The sequence below is a fragment of the Suillus subalutaceus genome, assembly GCF_016647625.1.
Source record: "Suillus subalutaceus strain FC151 chromosome Unknown DFJ58scaffold_227, whole genome shotgun sequence".
In the NCBI taxonomy this organism is placed as follows: Eukaryota; Fungi; Basidiomycota; class Agaricomycetes; order Boletales; family Suillaceae; genus Suillus; species Suillus subalutaceus.
The window spans coordinates 53,384-67,373 of NW_024540476.1; the positions used below are offsets into that span (position 1 = coordinate 53,384).

At 45.3% G+C, this 13,990-nt stretch overlaps 4 protein-coding genes across 4 annotated transcripts; all 4 read right to left on the bottom strand.

Moving 5' to 3' along the window:
* Window positions 1–3,332: 3,332 nt before the first annotated feature.
* DFJ58DRAFT_670522 (uncharacterized protein) lies at window positions 3,333–3,911 on the bottom strand (the record flags this gene model as incomplete). Its single annotated transcript, XM_041382871.1, has 3 exons — window positions 3,333–3,540; window positions 3,603–3,775; window positions 3,831–3,911. Coding segments are annotated over 3 exons (462 nt in total), but the record flags the coding sequence as incomplete, so codon positions are not given.
* A 1,880-nt stretch (window positions 3,912–5,791) lies between these two features.
* Window positions 5,792–6,199, bottom strand: DFJ58DRAFT_670528 (uncharacterized protein; the record flags this gene model as incomplete). The annotated part of the gene is made up of 1 exon (XM_041382872.1): window positions 5,792–6,199. A coding segment is annotated over one exon (408 nt), but the record flags the coding sequence as incomplete, so codon positions are not given.
* A 2,107-nt stretch (window positions 6,200–8,306) lies between these two features.
* On the bottom strand, window positions 8,307–9,184 carry DFJ58DRAFT_847534 (uncharacterized protein; the record flags this gene model as incomplete). Its single annotated transcript, XM_041393477.1, has 3 exons — window positions 8,307–8,753; window positions 8,817–9,013; window positions 9,076–9,184. 3 exons carry the CDS (start codon window positions 9,182–9,184, stop codon window positions 8,307–8,309), a joined length of 753 nt encoding a protein of 250 aa, XP_041236342.1.
* A 2,785-nt stretch (window positions 9,185–11,969) lies between these two features.
* On the bottom strand, window positions 11,970–13,893 carry DFJ58DRAFT_847535 (uncharacterized protein; the record flags this gene model as incomplete). Its single annotated transcript, XM_041393478.1, has 14 exons — window positions 11,970–12,036; window positions 12,202–12,225; window positions 12,275–12,357; window positions 12,441–12,472; window positions 12,584–12,642; window positions 12,674–12,790; window positions 12,842–12,876; window positions 12,900–12,908; window positions 13,071–13,100; window positions 13,158–13,264; window positions 13,311–13,500; window positions 13,549–13,608; window positions 13,665–13,790; window positions 13,819–13,893. The coding sequence occupies 14 exons, from the start codon at window positions 13,891–13,893 to the stop codon at window positions 11,970–11,972; spliced, it is 1,014 nt and encodes a 337-aa protein (XP_041236343.1).
* Window positions 13,894–13,990: the final 97 nt, after the last annotated feature.

The window sequence follows — 13,990 nt, forward strand, 5'->3', positions numbered from 1 at the left end:
TCAACCTCAAGTTACAGTGGTACATCCACATATTGTAAGAATGGAGTGTTTAATCCCGTGGAACCAATTCGTGTCGACACCATGTGTGTGCTCTACTCGACCTCCTTTGTGGCACGAACATAATTAACATCAAAAGGAGAGGTCATTCTCGACTTCCTCCCCAGTCTCATCGTGATCAGATGCTTCCTCGTCTTCCTCTTCCTCATCATGTTCGCCTTCTGACTCCTCACTAAGATCATCATCCATCTGCTGTTCGTAGTCATCTTCTTTTTCTTTTTGGCCCTCATCATTGATTCTGCCTTCATCGACGTCCATAGCTTCCCCTGGTGTTGATGAACCGAAGCCAAAACAGTGTCTGACCATCCGCAGAGTTACTGGGTGTCCTACCCCTAAGTGAGTATAACGCAGGAACATATCGCGATCGACAAAACTAACTCCGACGAATGACTTGAGTCTTTATTGAAGCCACAAGAAGATACGCTAGACTCACATCCCAACATAGTATGTTTCCCAATCATCTAGCTCCTCCTTGGCACGTGCTAATGAGTTTCCGTGGCGAAGTGAACCGACACCGCGCCCTGAAGCAAATGCAGGAATTTAATGGGCTCCCTGAATGACTTGGCCTGGATCAAGAAATCCAAATGCGTCACCGTCCAATTCTTCCACAAACGCTACTTTGGGAAGGCGAGTGTGCTGCGTGCCTGACTGATAGTCCGATGACATCAATGGTGCAAGCCACCTGACATAGAGGACCTCGAGGTGCTGTGTCTTGGTTCTACCAGCGGCATCGTGGAGCCACATGTCCATGTGATAAATGCTCAGTACACAAGCATACCAGTATGGGTGGTTAGGTGAGGTTTCTCCTGAAAGTACCATAACATCTGCGTGCGTCCTGGGGTTGATGGTATCGTATTCACGCCTCATGTCGTAAGTGGTATAGTGCACCCGCATTGTCTGTACTGAGTAAACTGTATTATTGGGGATGGTAACCGAGTTGTGTTCCTCATCTGTAAATGAGTGGTCGCAATGAGTAACGTCCAGATTCCTCAGCCTATACAAAATATGATCTTTCAGTTTGGGAATGAAGTTCTGCAAGCAGGCATAAGCGAACTGGTAGTTAAATGAGCTGAAAACCCCTATTTCACCTCAGTAGCTGGATCGCCGTCGTGTTCCCCGAGGAAAGGGAACAAAAAACTGGATCTTTTCGACTGGTTGCGATAAAATGATGGTCTTTGGACAATGACGGAGCAGGAGAGTCGGCCGGTGATTGGTTGCTCGAGGAGGAGATACCTGCTGCTTCCGCGACTCGCCGTAGTACATGGCGCTGTCCTGCATGATTTGGGAATCATGCATGGACATGACTACTAGGTATCCCCCTAAAAGACAAAGTCTGTTAGCTTAGTCCTCAGACTAGTCAACCCATACCTTGGTATCAAACCTTGGTCCAATAGTTTCAGTTTTCCCTCAGTGATTCATGAACCCACCATGTTTTGAAGAAAAGTCATATGTGAGATGGGAATCACATAATGACCTAGTTGATATGAGAAGAAAAATGAAGGTTAAGGTATTGCCTTTCCTTTGGCTTATTCACTTTGGCTAGAGAAACCCATAGAGAAAAGTTCAAAGCCTAACAAAAACCTATCTAAAAAGCCCGCGTATTGTGTACTATTATTTGTTCCATTATTTCTGAGTTGTTTTCTCTAGTGTTTCTTTACTTTACTTTTCTATTAGGATGCTCTGGCTAATCAGATGCTTCATGAAATTGTACCTACAGGGTATAATGTCATAATGATGTCATAGGACTTCACCTACACTCCTGCAGGTATTTTGGTTGAAAGATATGATATCATAGTGATGTCATAATGATGTCATGTTCCATGGAATTTGCTAGAACATTCCAATGACTCATAATGACTCATAGTGACTCATAGTGACTCAGAATGATGTCATTATCCCACCATGAATATTCTGGAATGTTCTTTTGCATCTGCTAGAACATTCTGCTCCAGTTTTTGGAATATTCTTCTCACATTCTGAAGTCATTACATCACCTTTTTACTTACATAATATTCCCACACAAAATGTATATAAGGAGAGCCCATTCTCCCCCAAAAAAATAGATCTCCCACTTGTTGCATTCAAGAACTCCCACTTGAGCAAATTGAACTCTCACCTAAGAAGCTTCAGTCTGAACAAATTGCTGCTTACAAAGCCCATTTCCTTTGTAAGAACTGTCCAGGCAAGTGCAGGGAAAGTGTTTCCCTTGAGATTACGTAAGTTTCTCGCGATAGAAACCCAGTTTTGTGAGACCAGTGTTCTCACCATGTAGTATTTACTGACCAACACGAGCTTTGGTCACCGTTGTTATTTGTGAGACCAGCGTTCTCACCAGGTATTTGTATACTGACCAACACAAGCTTTGGTCATTGTTGTTATTTGTCATTGTTTTCTATTTGTCATTTGTTGTTATTTGTGAGACCAGCGTTCTCACCAGGTATTTGTATATTGACCAACACGAGCTTTGGTCCACGTAGTCACATTTGAGACCAGCTTCTCAACAGTTAACCATATATTCAGGAAACCAGTTCAAGTGTCTAGACGGTATATCCTAGACAATCCCATAGTTTCAATCAGAGATAATAAAGCTCTGGCTAAGTTAATCTGACTGATTGGTTTAGCGAGCCTCCCAAGAACTCACACGTTATCTACCACGAAAGAAGAAAAGTCGTAGACCATGTTAATCGAGGACTGGCAAGAAGTCTTATCCAGTGTAATTGTGGTGTCATTACATTCTTACACGTATTTATATAAGACCCTTGGTTATTAAGACAGCGCCTGCATTCGTGTTTCGCTAGCTGTGCCGGAGTGTCTAACTTGCTAGTTAGCGGATAGAATGCTTTCAAGGCTCTGTGCGCCAGCTCCCCCTAGCCAATAATATATTTTCAGAAACGCCCTCGAGAGAGCAGAGACAATGCTTACAATCTGAGTGGTAAATGAATCTGTCATACCGAAGAGTTTGATGGTTCGCACGTAATCACCCATTGCATGAAACTTGTAGGTGTTCAAATTGAACTTTTTCACCTTTGGTCCAGCAGGCTCTGAAGGAGTATTATTAGGTCCAGCACATTGGGCAAACCGTCGTTGGCGAGCTGCCTTCTCCTTCGGTAATTCCACAGTGGCGAAGGCAGCGCAGGTGAAGTCATGGAACTTCCGTAACTGCCTAGTGAGAATCTTAAATGTGTTCTCAAAGAGACTCAGTGTTGACTCTGAGTGCATTCTTAGCTTGGCAAGTGCGTGCCACTGACAAAATCTATATAAAAGAGACTGTACAATCACATCGTGGCAAGGTGGAAATAACCCCTCGAACACAGGTATTGCACACTAGCCAGGCCACCATTAGCTAGGCAGAGAATAGTAAGTAAAGTGAGAAAAACCTGCAAGATGTCTTCAAAGTCTCGTGCCGCAAGTCTCTTCATCTCGGACGTGTTGTTCGCAAATGTTCGGATCACCCCATTACCAAAAGTCGGAACCTGACAAAATCTACAGTGGGATAGAGATTGCTCCCTGTTATACGATAGAAGTGGTATGCAAAATCCACTTACCTCAAGTCTAGAGTTGAAACCAGCTGATTCCCCCCGGGAAGTGCATAAAGAATCCTGACGAGATGAGTAAATAGTGCCTTCCAAGTGCCGAGCTTGCATTCGTGCATAAAGTCTACAACAAGCATCTGAAATGGGTCGAGGCCCAGTGCGCCCAGCCTCTCAACAAATTTGTTCTGCGATTTACTTTTCTGAGCCAGTACAACAGAGCTGCAGATGATTCGTACTTACTAACACAGGCACCCAGGAACCTTCTCCAAGCGTCTCTTCAACCTTCGCACCATCAACAGTATTTCCCCACATATAAATGAATCCTCAGGCTTTGACAACGTTGGATCGACGTAGACTCGAAGATGATTTATACAGTTCTTCATGTCCTTAACAAGGCCTAGATAAGAAAACAAACTTTTTGGAATGAGGCAACGGGGACATGGGCATGAGTCCATTTCCTTAATGGTGGCAATCAAAACCCTGCAAATCTTTGAGTAATCCCCTCAATTTTTAACGACTAAACGTACTTTTCAGGATAATCGGCCAAGTATGTGAATATACAAGGGTATATCCTGCGTAACACACCATCGGCACATCTTAAATAATGCCATGGCGGTATGCATGAAGAAATTCTTTATCTAGCAAGATATCCCAGCATGCGTGGAATAACTCGTGTCGACAGTGTGTGTGAAGGGCGGCCATACCGCTTGTTGATATTTGAGGTAAGTCAATCAGAATGTCTTCGACTTTATCAGGCAGCTGGTACACAATATGAAATAGCGTTTAAAATGTACCAATAGGGCGACTCACCGATGGTAAAAACCCGATAAGGTGACATGTGCCAGATTTTGGTGCAGAACGTGCATACTTGGTCAGGTTTCCGAAGTACATGTACAGGGGCCATGCCTTTGCTGTTCCGAAGTTTGCAAGATGCGTGGCATCTGAAAAAAACATGAGGGAAGCAACTACCCGTTCCAGTGTACATCCAGGTTCCCTTGGGAGCTTCTGCACCTCGTCTTGGGCATCCAGCCACGAGTCAGATGTATATAACTCATTGAATATGCGCTCTTCGTGGTCATCCAACGGTGAGGCGATCTCAACCTGGCTGGGCTGATATGAAATATCTAAAAATGCTCAACCAGTATAAGTGAGTCTTGGCTCTGCCTAGCTGCTATACTTGCAGAATGCAAGAACGTTCGACCCTAGAGGGGACTGCTACTGAACACAGAACCAGATGAATGAAAGACCCTTGAAGTGCGATGGATGCGTGAAAGCGCAAGAAAAAAAGCGAAGTGAGTGCGAAGTGCGAGAGAGCGCACTAAGGTAAGCGCGAGCGTGGGAACGTGAGCGCTAAGGCGCATGTTGAGTGGGAGAATACCGGATAAGGAAACGGATAAGGAAGCGGATGTGCAAAGCGAGTGCTAATGCAGAGCGAGTGTTATAACGAGCGCGGATAAAGGTCTAGTATAGGCGGATAATAATAACCATTGAAAACACAAAGTGCGCCCAAGTGGTGACTACTACTTTAAGGTAAAACCCAATAGCGAGGGAAGTACAGCAAAGGGGAGTAATAATGATGGAGTAGTAAGTCAGCAACTTTATACTATGGAAATCACATCGGAAGCGGAAGGGATAGGAGCAATAAGCGCTATGAATACGTAATGACATGTAATAGCGCTGCAATGCTTGTTACAAACCACGAGGCAAGGGATATGACGTACCAATGAGGTGGGTGGACATAGACGGACGTTCCTGGATGATAGGCGATGCAGGGCGCTTAAGCGCGAGAAAGCGCGCAAGGTGCGCGTGTGGGAATGCTGCGCGTTGTGCGGGAAAGTACCGCGCCTATGGCGCGTTTCGCAGGAAAGCTGCGCGTTATGTGTAAAACGACTAGAGACATGATAGAAGTCGAATATAGCTGATGGTGCAAGTTGTGCATTGAAGGCCAATTGTCATGAGTTGTGAAAAGGTGCGAAATGTGCCCATATGTGCCTGCAGAAACGCGAGTCTCTACAATGGGTCCCTCCACAAACACTTGAATGGTGAAAGGTGAAATGTGTTCGCTTGGATATCCGTGAAAGCTGACTGATTATCTCGACGAGGGGATGAAAATGGAATCCGGGAACAGAAAATGGTCTCGCATCCTCCTCCTTCGATTTCGTCGGAATCTTGATACTGACACTGGCCTGGGTCCAGTCATCTCAAAACTCTATCTTCTTCCCACTGGGGTCATTGTCCAATTCACATAAACTCTTTCTGACCGAAAAGTTCTCCAGGTGCTTTATATCAAAATCCTCTGCCAGGATCACTTCTTTAATGAGACGAGCAACTTCAGTCTCGGATTTCTGGTTGCTACCAGAATTCATCCAAGATATGAGTCTATAGACTGTCATATTGGGAAATGGATATGGAGGCGGGAGGATGTCTGAATGGGTATCTTGCATGACCGTCAGACACGTGGTTGAAAGTAGTGAGGACAGGATAAGTTTATCTGGCTCAAAGGATGGGCAACAAGGATACAGTTGGGAAAGTCCAAGAGAATTGAAAGTAGTCTGAAATGTGTCTCGTAACATTAATAGAACTCTGCGTATTCTAGATTGCGGCGGGGCTGGATTTCGAGTGGAAAAAACATCGCCTATATTAAAGTTGTTGGCGTCCTCGTCAGAAAGAGGAAGATCTTCAAAATATTTCGGTATTCATCCCATCGACTGAGTGTGCGAAGGTTCTTCTGACAAGTGAAGCACAAAACAGTGACTCAGGTATCAGTCGACTTGTCAGGTGATTTGTTGCTGATGACATACCCAAAGCATCAGCCTCGAACAGTGCCGTGTTGTCGGAGCTATCATTATGTTCAAAACCTATTATGCCGCGGCCAGTACTAGACATGCCAGCTTGGCCCCTCTCCTGCTTGATGATTTGCACGGAATAATGGGCTTTGAGCGGTCTTGCTCTGCTAGTGCACGGGGCTGGTGAATAGGCAATACTTTCTAGAGATCGTGACCGGTCAAACATAAGTTTGTGCTTCTGAATGATCACTGTAGAAAAGATTCACCAAAGAGTTGGTTGAGCCTGATTTAACGGTTGTAGATTGTGTCAGAGTTAGTCTGGCGGCTGCCGCCTCTCTGGCCCTCTCTTGCCTTTTCTCACTGGCTAGAATGCTGGACCGCTGGTAAAATTTGCATGTTGCACGATGCCTGTTAAGTCCTCAACTATTGGTTGCTTTTTCCATAAACAACCTGGGGCATTGCAGGATATCATTAAATAAACGAAGAGTAAAAGAAGAATGAGCCATATGACTCGTGCTATGCCAGTGCGCATTCAAACGAGGAGTCCGAGTCAGGCTTCCCTCCGGTGCCTGCCACGCTAATAGTAGTAACTCTCAAGCTTATCCACGTTCGTACTCTAAGCACGTGCGATTGGCAATCATCATTATGACACTAGTATCAGTCACTAATGGATTCTACAAAACCAACCGGTGTTCGTACTTAAAAATTCCCGTATGCATCATCATAACTCTTATCTTGATACAACCAATCAGATCATTTCAGTCGCTCTGTCACGATTAACCAGACTGGTGGACCAAGGAGTTGCCACTTTTACAGTCACAAGATACATGTATTTCCAACATCATCTGAATCGGTGTAGAGACTCGCGTTTCTGCAGGCACATATGGGCACATTTCGCACCTTTTCACAACTCATGACAATTGGCCTTCAATGCACAACTTGCACCATCAGCTATATTCGACTTCTATCATGTCTCTAGTCGTTTTACACATAACGCGCAGCTTTCCTGCGAAACGCGCCATAGGCGCGGTACTTTCCCGCACAACGCGCAGCATTCCCACACGCGCACCTTGCGCGCTTTCTCGCGCTTAAGCGCCCTGCATCGCCTATCATCCAGGAACGTCCGTCTATGTCCACCCACCTCATTGGTACGTCATATCCCTTGCCTCGTGGTTTGTAACAAGCATTGCAGCGCTATTACATGTCATTACGTATTCATAGCGCTTATTGCTCCTATCCCTTCCGCTTCCGATGTGATTTCCATAGTATAAAGTTGCTGACTTACTACTCCATCATTATTACTCCCCTTTGCTGTACTTCCCTCGCTATTGGGTTTTACCTTAAAGTAGTAGTCACCACTTGGGCGCACTTTGTGTTTTCAATGGTTATTATTATCCGCCTATACTAGACCTTTATCCGCGCTCGTTATAACACTCGCTCTGCATTAGCACTCGCTTTGCACATCCGCTTCCTTATCCGTTTCCTTATCCGGTATTCTCCCACTCAACATGCGCCTTAGCGCTCACGTTCCCACGCTCGCGCTTACCTTAGTGCGCTCTCTCGCACTTCGCACTCACTTCGCTTTTTTTCTTGCGCTTTCATGCATCCATCGCACTTCAAGGGTCTTTCATTCATCTGGTTCTGTGTTCAGTAGCAGTCCCCTCTAGGGTCGAACGTTCTTGCATTCTGCAAGTATAGCAGCTAGGCAGAGCCAAGACTCACTTATACTGGTTGAGCATTTTTAGATATTTCATATCAGCCCAGCCAGGTTGAGATCGCCTCATCGGCTAAGGCTATACTTTTCTTCAGGGTATTGTGCGTGGCAGTAATGCTCAGTCATGTAGGTGGTGCGAGTATTTACAGAATGACTTCTACCTTGTCATAATCAGTAAGCGTAGACAAAACAAAACATGATGATAATCACCTAACCTCAGCCATCCGAATCGGACCCGGACTCAAAGTCCAAAAGGTTCCTTCTTACATTATCATGATGAGCCAAATCTGACTTATCTTTCTTGGGCAAGTTGCATGCAAGGTCCTCAACTTGTTCAAGCTGCAAGTCCCCAACAGCAAGTGACGTGAGGTCATGACTGTATGTGCCGACCTGGAAGTCCATAACAGCTTCAAGCTCTTGCTTGTCCTGTGGAACAAGCGTTTCCACAAAGGAAACTGCTGCTGCGCAATTGGCAAACTTTCTAGCTTCGTCCTTGAAAATCAATTCAAGAAGTTTGGAGTGCTCTGATGAGGCCTGGATTTCCCAAGCTGTTGTCATAGCGTGTAAGCGCATAGATTCACAAGCAGCCCGCTTGGCAATGACAATTTGATCGATAGTCTCCTGAGATAGGAGTGCAACACCACGCTCGAAGACGTCTTTGCCCTGACATATGATGTTTTGTTAATATGAAGTCGTGCACATTTAACTAAAATTGGGCTAACATACCGCTTTGACATCTGCCAGACTCATATCAGTCTCGCCGGGGTACTTCCTGCAAAATCTATCAACATAACGGAGCTCTAGTGCAGTGGGAAAGCGACCATGAGGCTTCTCATACGGCTTAAACTTCTGTTGCGCTCGAACGACATATTTAGACAGTTGCTTGGTGATTGCAGGAGGTTTGGGTATTGCTGTGATGAGATCTGATAAGTCATTGTAGTTGGTATCTTTGGACGACGATAAGCATCAATGTTTGGATGATGACCCGGATAGGATTGAGTCAGACGGTCTGACTCTCCTGTGACTGCGCTCGAGACATGAGGCGTGTGAATCATCAAGCTGTTGACAAGATCCATCACTGCTCTGACGGGCATGGCCGACAGAGCTTGGAGGAGTATGTGTTTGCATTGTTTAGTGGTTGTGGAATGTGAACCATGGACTCCGTCGGAGTTGGAAATTGACAACGCATACATAAGCGTTATTCTTCTACCCCCTCTATGCTATCAACATCATGAGAATATTCCATGTCAGTCCTGTGGTGCATATGGTGCACAAGTTTGTGCGGTTCGCAACTCGCAGATTCATGTGAGTATGTGCCATTTTCTCTTGCTTGCGACAGGCAGTTTCATTCAGCAACTGTGTAAGCAACAATTCCTGCTCCCGGAATTGTTCGTCAAGGCCAAATTTCATTGGCTTCGAAGAACAACAACTTTCTCCTGCTGATCGTCCTGCAATCCACAAACTTGTTACTCTGCATTGTCGCAGAGCTTGCCTTGCTAGTTCAAGTTTGCTAGTTGACTGTTCCATGACTCGGAGGTTCGCAAGATGCTGGCATTCATATTTGGCAGCAGTGAGTTCGCTCTGAGTATTGGATAGCATCTGCCTGACACATACTAAGAGAGCCTTCCGTCACGGCTCTTCTCTGGTCGTCGTCCGTGAAAGCTGTGATCTGTGGCAATCTGACTGAATGGTCAATAGAAACATGAAGGGGCATCGATAGGAATGTTGACTTGCAAAATAAATTTCAGAGAGGGCGCAAAAATTTGGCACTACAAGACCCACTACGATGGTGGCAGAAATCCAGCTATTATGTTTCAAAGCAACTCGTGCCTTCATCAAATCCAGCACTTCTTCTGCTGCACTCCATGACCCCTGAAAACCTGCCGGTCTTGTGAAAGTTTTATTAGGCAATCGCATTCAAAGTTTCTGGAGGATGGCTTACCCAACATCAGGATGTACAATGGTCACAGTCACTTGAGGGATTCCCATTCCAAGGAATAATGACAGGCGTACTTTGCGAGGGCTGCACGATTCGCTCTAGCTCGACTCAGCAAAACAAGGGGTCAATGCGGTGCAGCGATCAAATATTCCTCTCGCAATTTAGAGAGGTGTCCCAATTCCTGGGCTAGAATATCCCATCAAGGATTGCAGTGTCAGGTTGACCTTTTCCAGGAAGGAGAATGATGTATGTTGATTCTTCGGTCTCTGGATTGCAGGGCTTTAATGAGCTGATTACTGCTGCTAATTCCAGATACGCACCTGACTCGACAAACAAACACTCCTACAGATCAGGTGTATGTGCCAGGATCGTTTGTCCGCATTGAATGAGGTATAGTCTTGTGTCTTGCACTCCAATGTGAAAGAGAAATAGCTACTAGGCTGGTTAGAAACTAGCACTACTTATCCAAATAGGCGCGAGTGTAGTATTCGACCCAAGAGGACTGCTATTGAAGTAACTCCCTTCAAATATGCAAGGGTAGCAATGATGCGAAGGGCTAATAACCTATAGCGACCTAAGACCAAAAACCAATGAGTAGCGCTGTAGCGATCAGCGACTAGCGACAAGTGAGTTCCGACAGAGAAATGTGCGTATAAGTGAGGAGCGCTATGCAAGTTGTCCTATGCGATAGTGCTATGCGACGTCCGACTAGCAACAGCAAGAAGAAATTAAAAGAAGGGAAAGCAAGGAATAAGGTATGATAGTGCAAGTGGAATGCCCGATAGCGACTAGTTTATAGCTCGACTACCGACAACGATCCCGACATTGCAAAAATCAAACTTATGAGGGGACTTTTAGCGACGCGCACTCAAAGCAAGTCAAGCGACACGCGATCAGAGAGATTGGCAAGAGCGGAATCGATTGCACCAAATCTAGGATATAGCGACTAAAGTGACTCTGACACCAGCAAAGGTCCGGGGAAGGGAAGTACTGTACTGTATGTGCAACGGGTCATTTTATCATACTGCGTAAAAGTTCGGGAATGCGTAGGCGAGAATAGTAGCGACACTGATGAAGGCACGATGTAGCGACAGGTAATAAGACATGCAGTGCAGTGGAACACGAGGATGCATGTAATAAGACCTGCAACTGATGAGTAGCGACATTTAAGGAAAATAACGCACCAGCGGAGGTAGGTGGACATAGGCAGGACATGGGAGGACAGAATACCTAGGCGTCGGGCTGGGCAGCGCGCTATGGGAGAAAAGCAGTTCCAAAGTGGATAGCTTGGGAGCTGAATAGTGCTGGTGACTAGCGTTTTACTCCTTTCCTCAAGGTAAGGCAAAATGTGCCCATGACACTCATACGCGCCTAGCGCTGGTATGATTGTCACACCGATAATGGATCTCGAACCTTTGAATTGATGTTACAAGAGCTACCTCCAAAAGAAACCCCTTATCAAGCGAAGACGCATTCACCAGAATACCATCGGGCCCGACCTGGCAGGCTCCTCAACTCATCCAAACTCCTCACATTTTTGCATTCAAAGGTAACTCCGCAGGATATCAGCTCAGATTATATCCACGGAAGACATTCAGCTGGATTAACTGAAACTGTGTCGAATGCGACTCCAGCTTTGAATGGCTCAGGGATGTCAGAGAGGGAAAGTTTCCTCATCTGCTCCCACAGGTAAATGCTAAAGGGCATATGAATGTTCATATAATAACACTTTGACATCTTGATGACTCACCGATCAAGAGCACTAAGACAAAAGCCCAAGCCAGCATCTATGTAGGCCAAATCGCGATGCTGACGACACCCAATGCAAACATGAGAGCCAATAGGGACAAGTACTACCTGGGGTGGGGAATTGCATTGAGTTGTAATCCCTGTGGGAGAAGTTTTTTTGACATACCGTTTGGGAACTTGTGAGTATCGACTCATAACGCGAGTATGAATGTCTGTTTGTGCCCCGAGTGACCGTTCTGCTTGATACCAAATTTGCTCCTGAAAATGAACAAAGCAATGAACGATAGTCGCTAAGACATTTCAGTCAATCTGTGTCATAGCTATAATGCATGCTTCCTTACCAGTGATATAGATAAACGAGAGACTGATGAAAAGGGGTTTTCTCAACAGAAGATAAGATCGATCGCCAATTAGTGAACTTACACATAAAACATCACGAACGCTGTTCTGTTATCGAAGTGGGTATATCACCAGAGTAGAGAGTGTAATCCCTTACGGAATAAATATTGGACTATACTCCTTGTATGCTGTCGCGTTGAAAGTGCTTTCTGACGTCATTATCCGGGTTACAAATGTGGTCTGTGTTGTCGAAGGAGGCCTTGACAAAACACTAGCAAGGATTAAGCTGATGTTATGTAGGGAGAAACAGAGATTAGACGAACGGCATGCATAGAGAATACTAGGTATCTTAAAACTGTGAAGGAGTCAATTCATCAGTCGTGAAATCTCTGTGGATCACTGATGTATAAGACAGGCATTACTATCCCTAAGATAACAGTTCAATAACCAAATACCTCGGACTCACAATAGAATACAAAGCCAACAATGACGTTTACCATTGCCCTGATTTTGATCAGAGTTAGACTAAACATTAAAGAGATGCCACAAGACTCACAAAGCATGGCTAGTGGCAACCCAATGTATCTGGACAACCAAGCTCAGAACGACAGTAAGGTAGGAACGACCAAGTGCATACGCAAATTGGGCCCAGTCAAATGTTACCAGACATTCCCTGATGCAAAATTCAAAAAACATGATAGGGACCAAGCAAACATCAACATACCATACCGCAGTTTTATCAGCGCATGGTATATGATTCTTTAGCGAACAAAAAGACGTACCCCGAAGAACTGTGAAATGACCAGGGGTACTGCGTGAGTGACATATCATACATCTGTGTCTCGAGACTCACCAGGATCATCAGGTCAGATCCATGTTACCCAAGAAAATCATGAAAGGGCCTAGACTGTGCCAAAAAAATTGACAGAACAAGGTTGCTATAGGGAATATACCTTACACAGGTATGTAACTAGCAAAAAAGTCTGGATCATCAAAAGGATAGATTAAACAAGAATGAAAACTGGGGAAAATCCACACACCACAAGAATGCGCTTGTGAAAACATAGACGCGAGTCGCAGGCCAGATCATGCGGAGGCGATACAAGAAACCGCTGTGTGATTCCCCCGGTGGAGAAGCCAATTAGGTCTGTCTAATTTTGGTGCTTTGAATGCGTGCTTCAGGAAGGACTTACTGTGCAAACAGAAGTCGCACCCACCGAAGCCATGATCTATTGTGGACAGGTGGCGATAAAACAAGGCTAACAGGGTTTTAGGGAGAGGATCTACTGTTATCAGCTCGTGCTCCTTGATAGTGAAGGGACCAGGGTTTAGTGACATCCTCGAGATTTTTATTTCGAGGAAGATAAGCAGCACAGAAGCGGCCTATTGGAAATGAGAGTAGCTGAGCAACAATGCCAGTGACGGGCACACTGCGATAGCGGAAGAAGAAAAACTGATTGACACCAGGCATGATAATTGCCCAGACCAAGCCTAAAACCCATGTACGAATGGATCATCTGTGTTTACGAGTCAACAGTGGATCAAACCTTTGGATAGGGTGACTTGTTATCAAATTCTGTGCTATATGAAGGGCTGAAGTTCGGGTGGCCAAAGTTCGCACTATGATCATTGATGGGACGCCGAGTCTGTTTCATTTCAAAATTCAAGGATGACTGCATAATGCGCGAGAGGCAGACGTACTACAGTGAATGCAGACTTGGCCCAAGCTTGTGAAACCGGACGGTCTTCGGGCAGTTCCCTAGCGATCATGACCATGATATAATATGAGACCTCGTTGCCCAAGGCCGCTAGCGAGGTACGCAATTGCTAGCCTAAGCACACCTTCTCCAACCCGGGACAGTGAGACACTAGT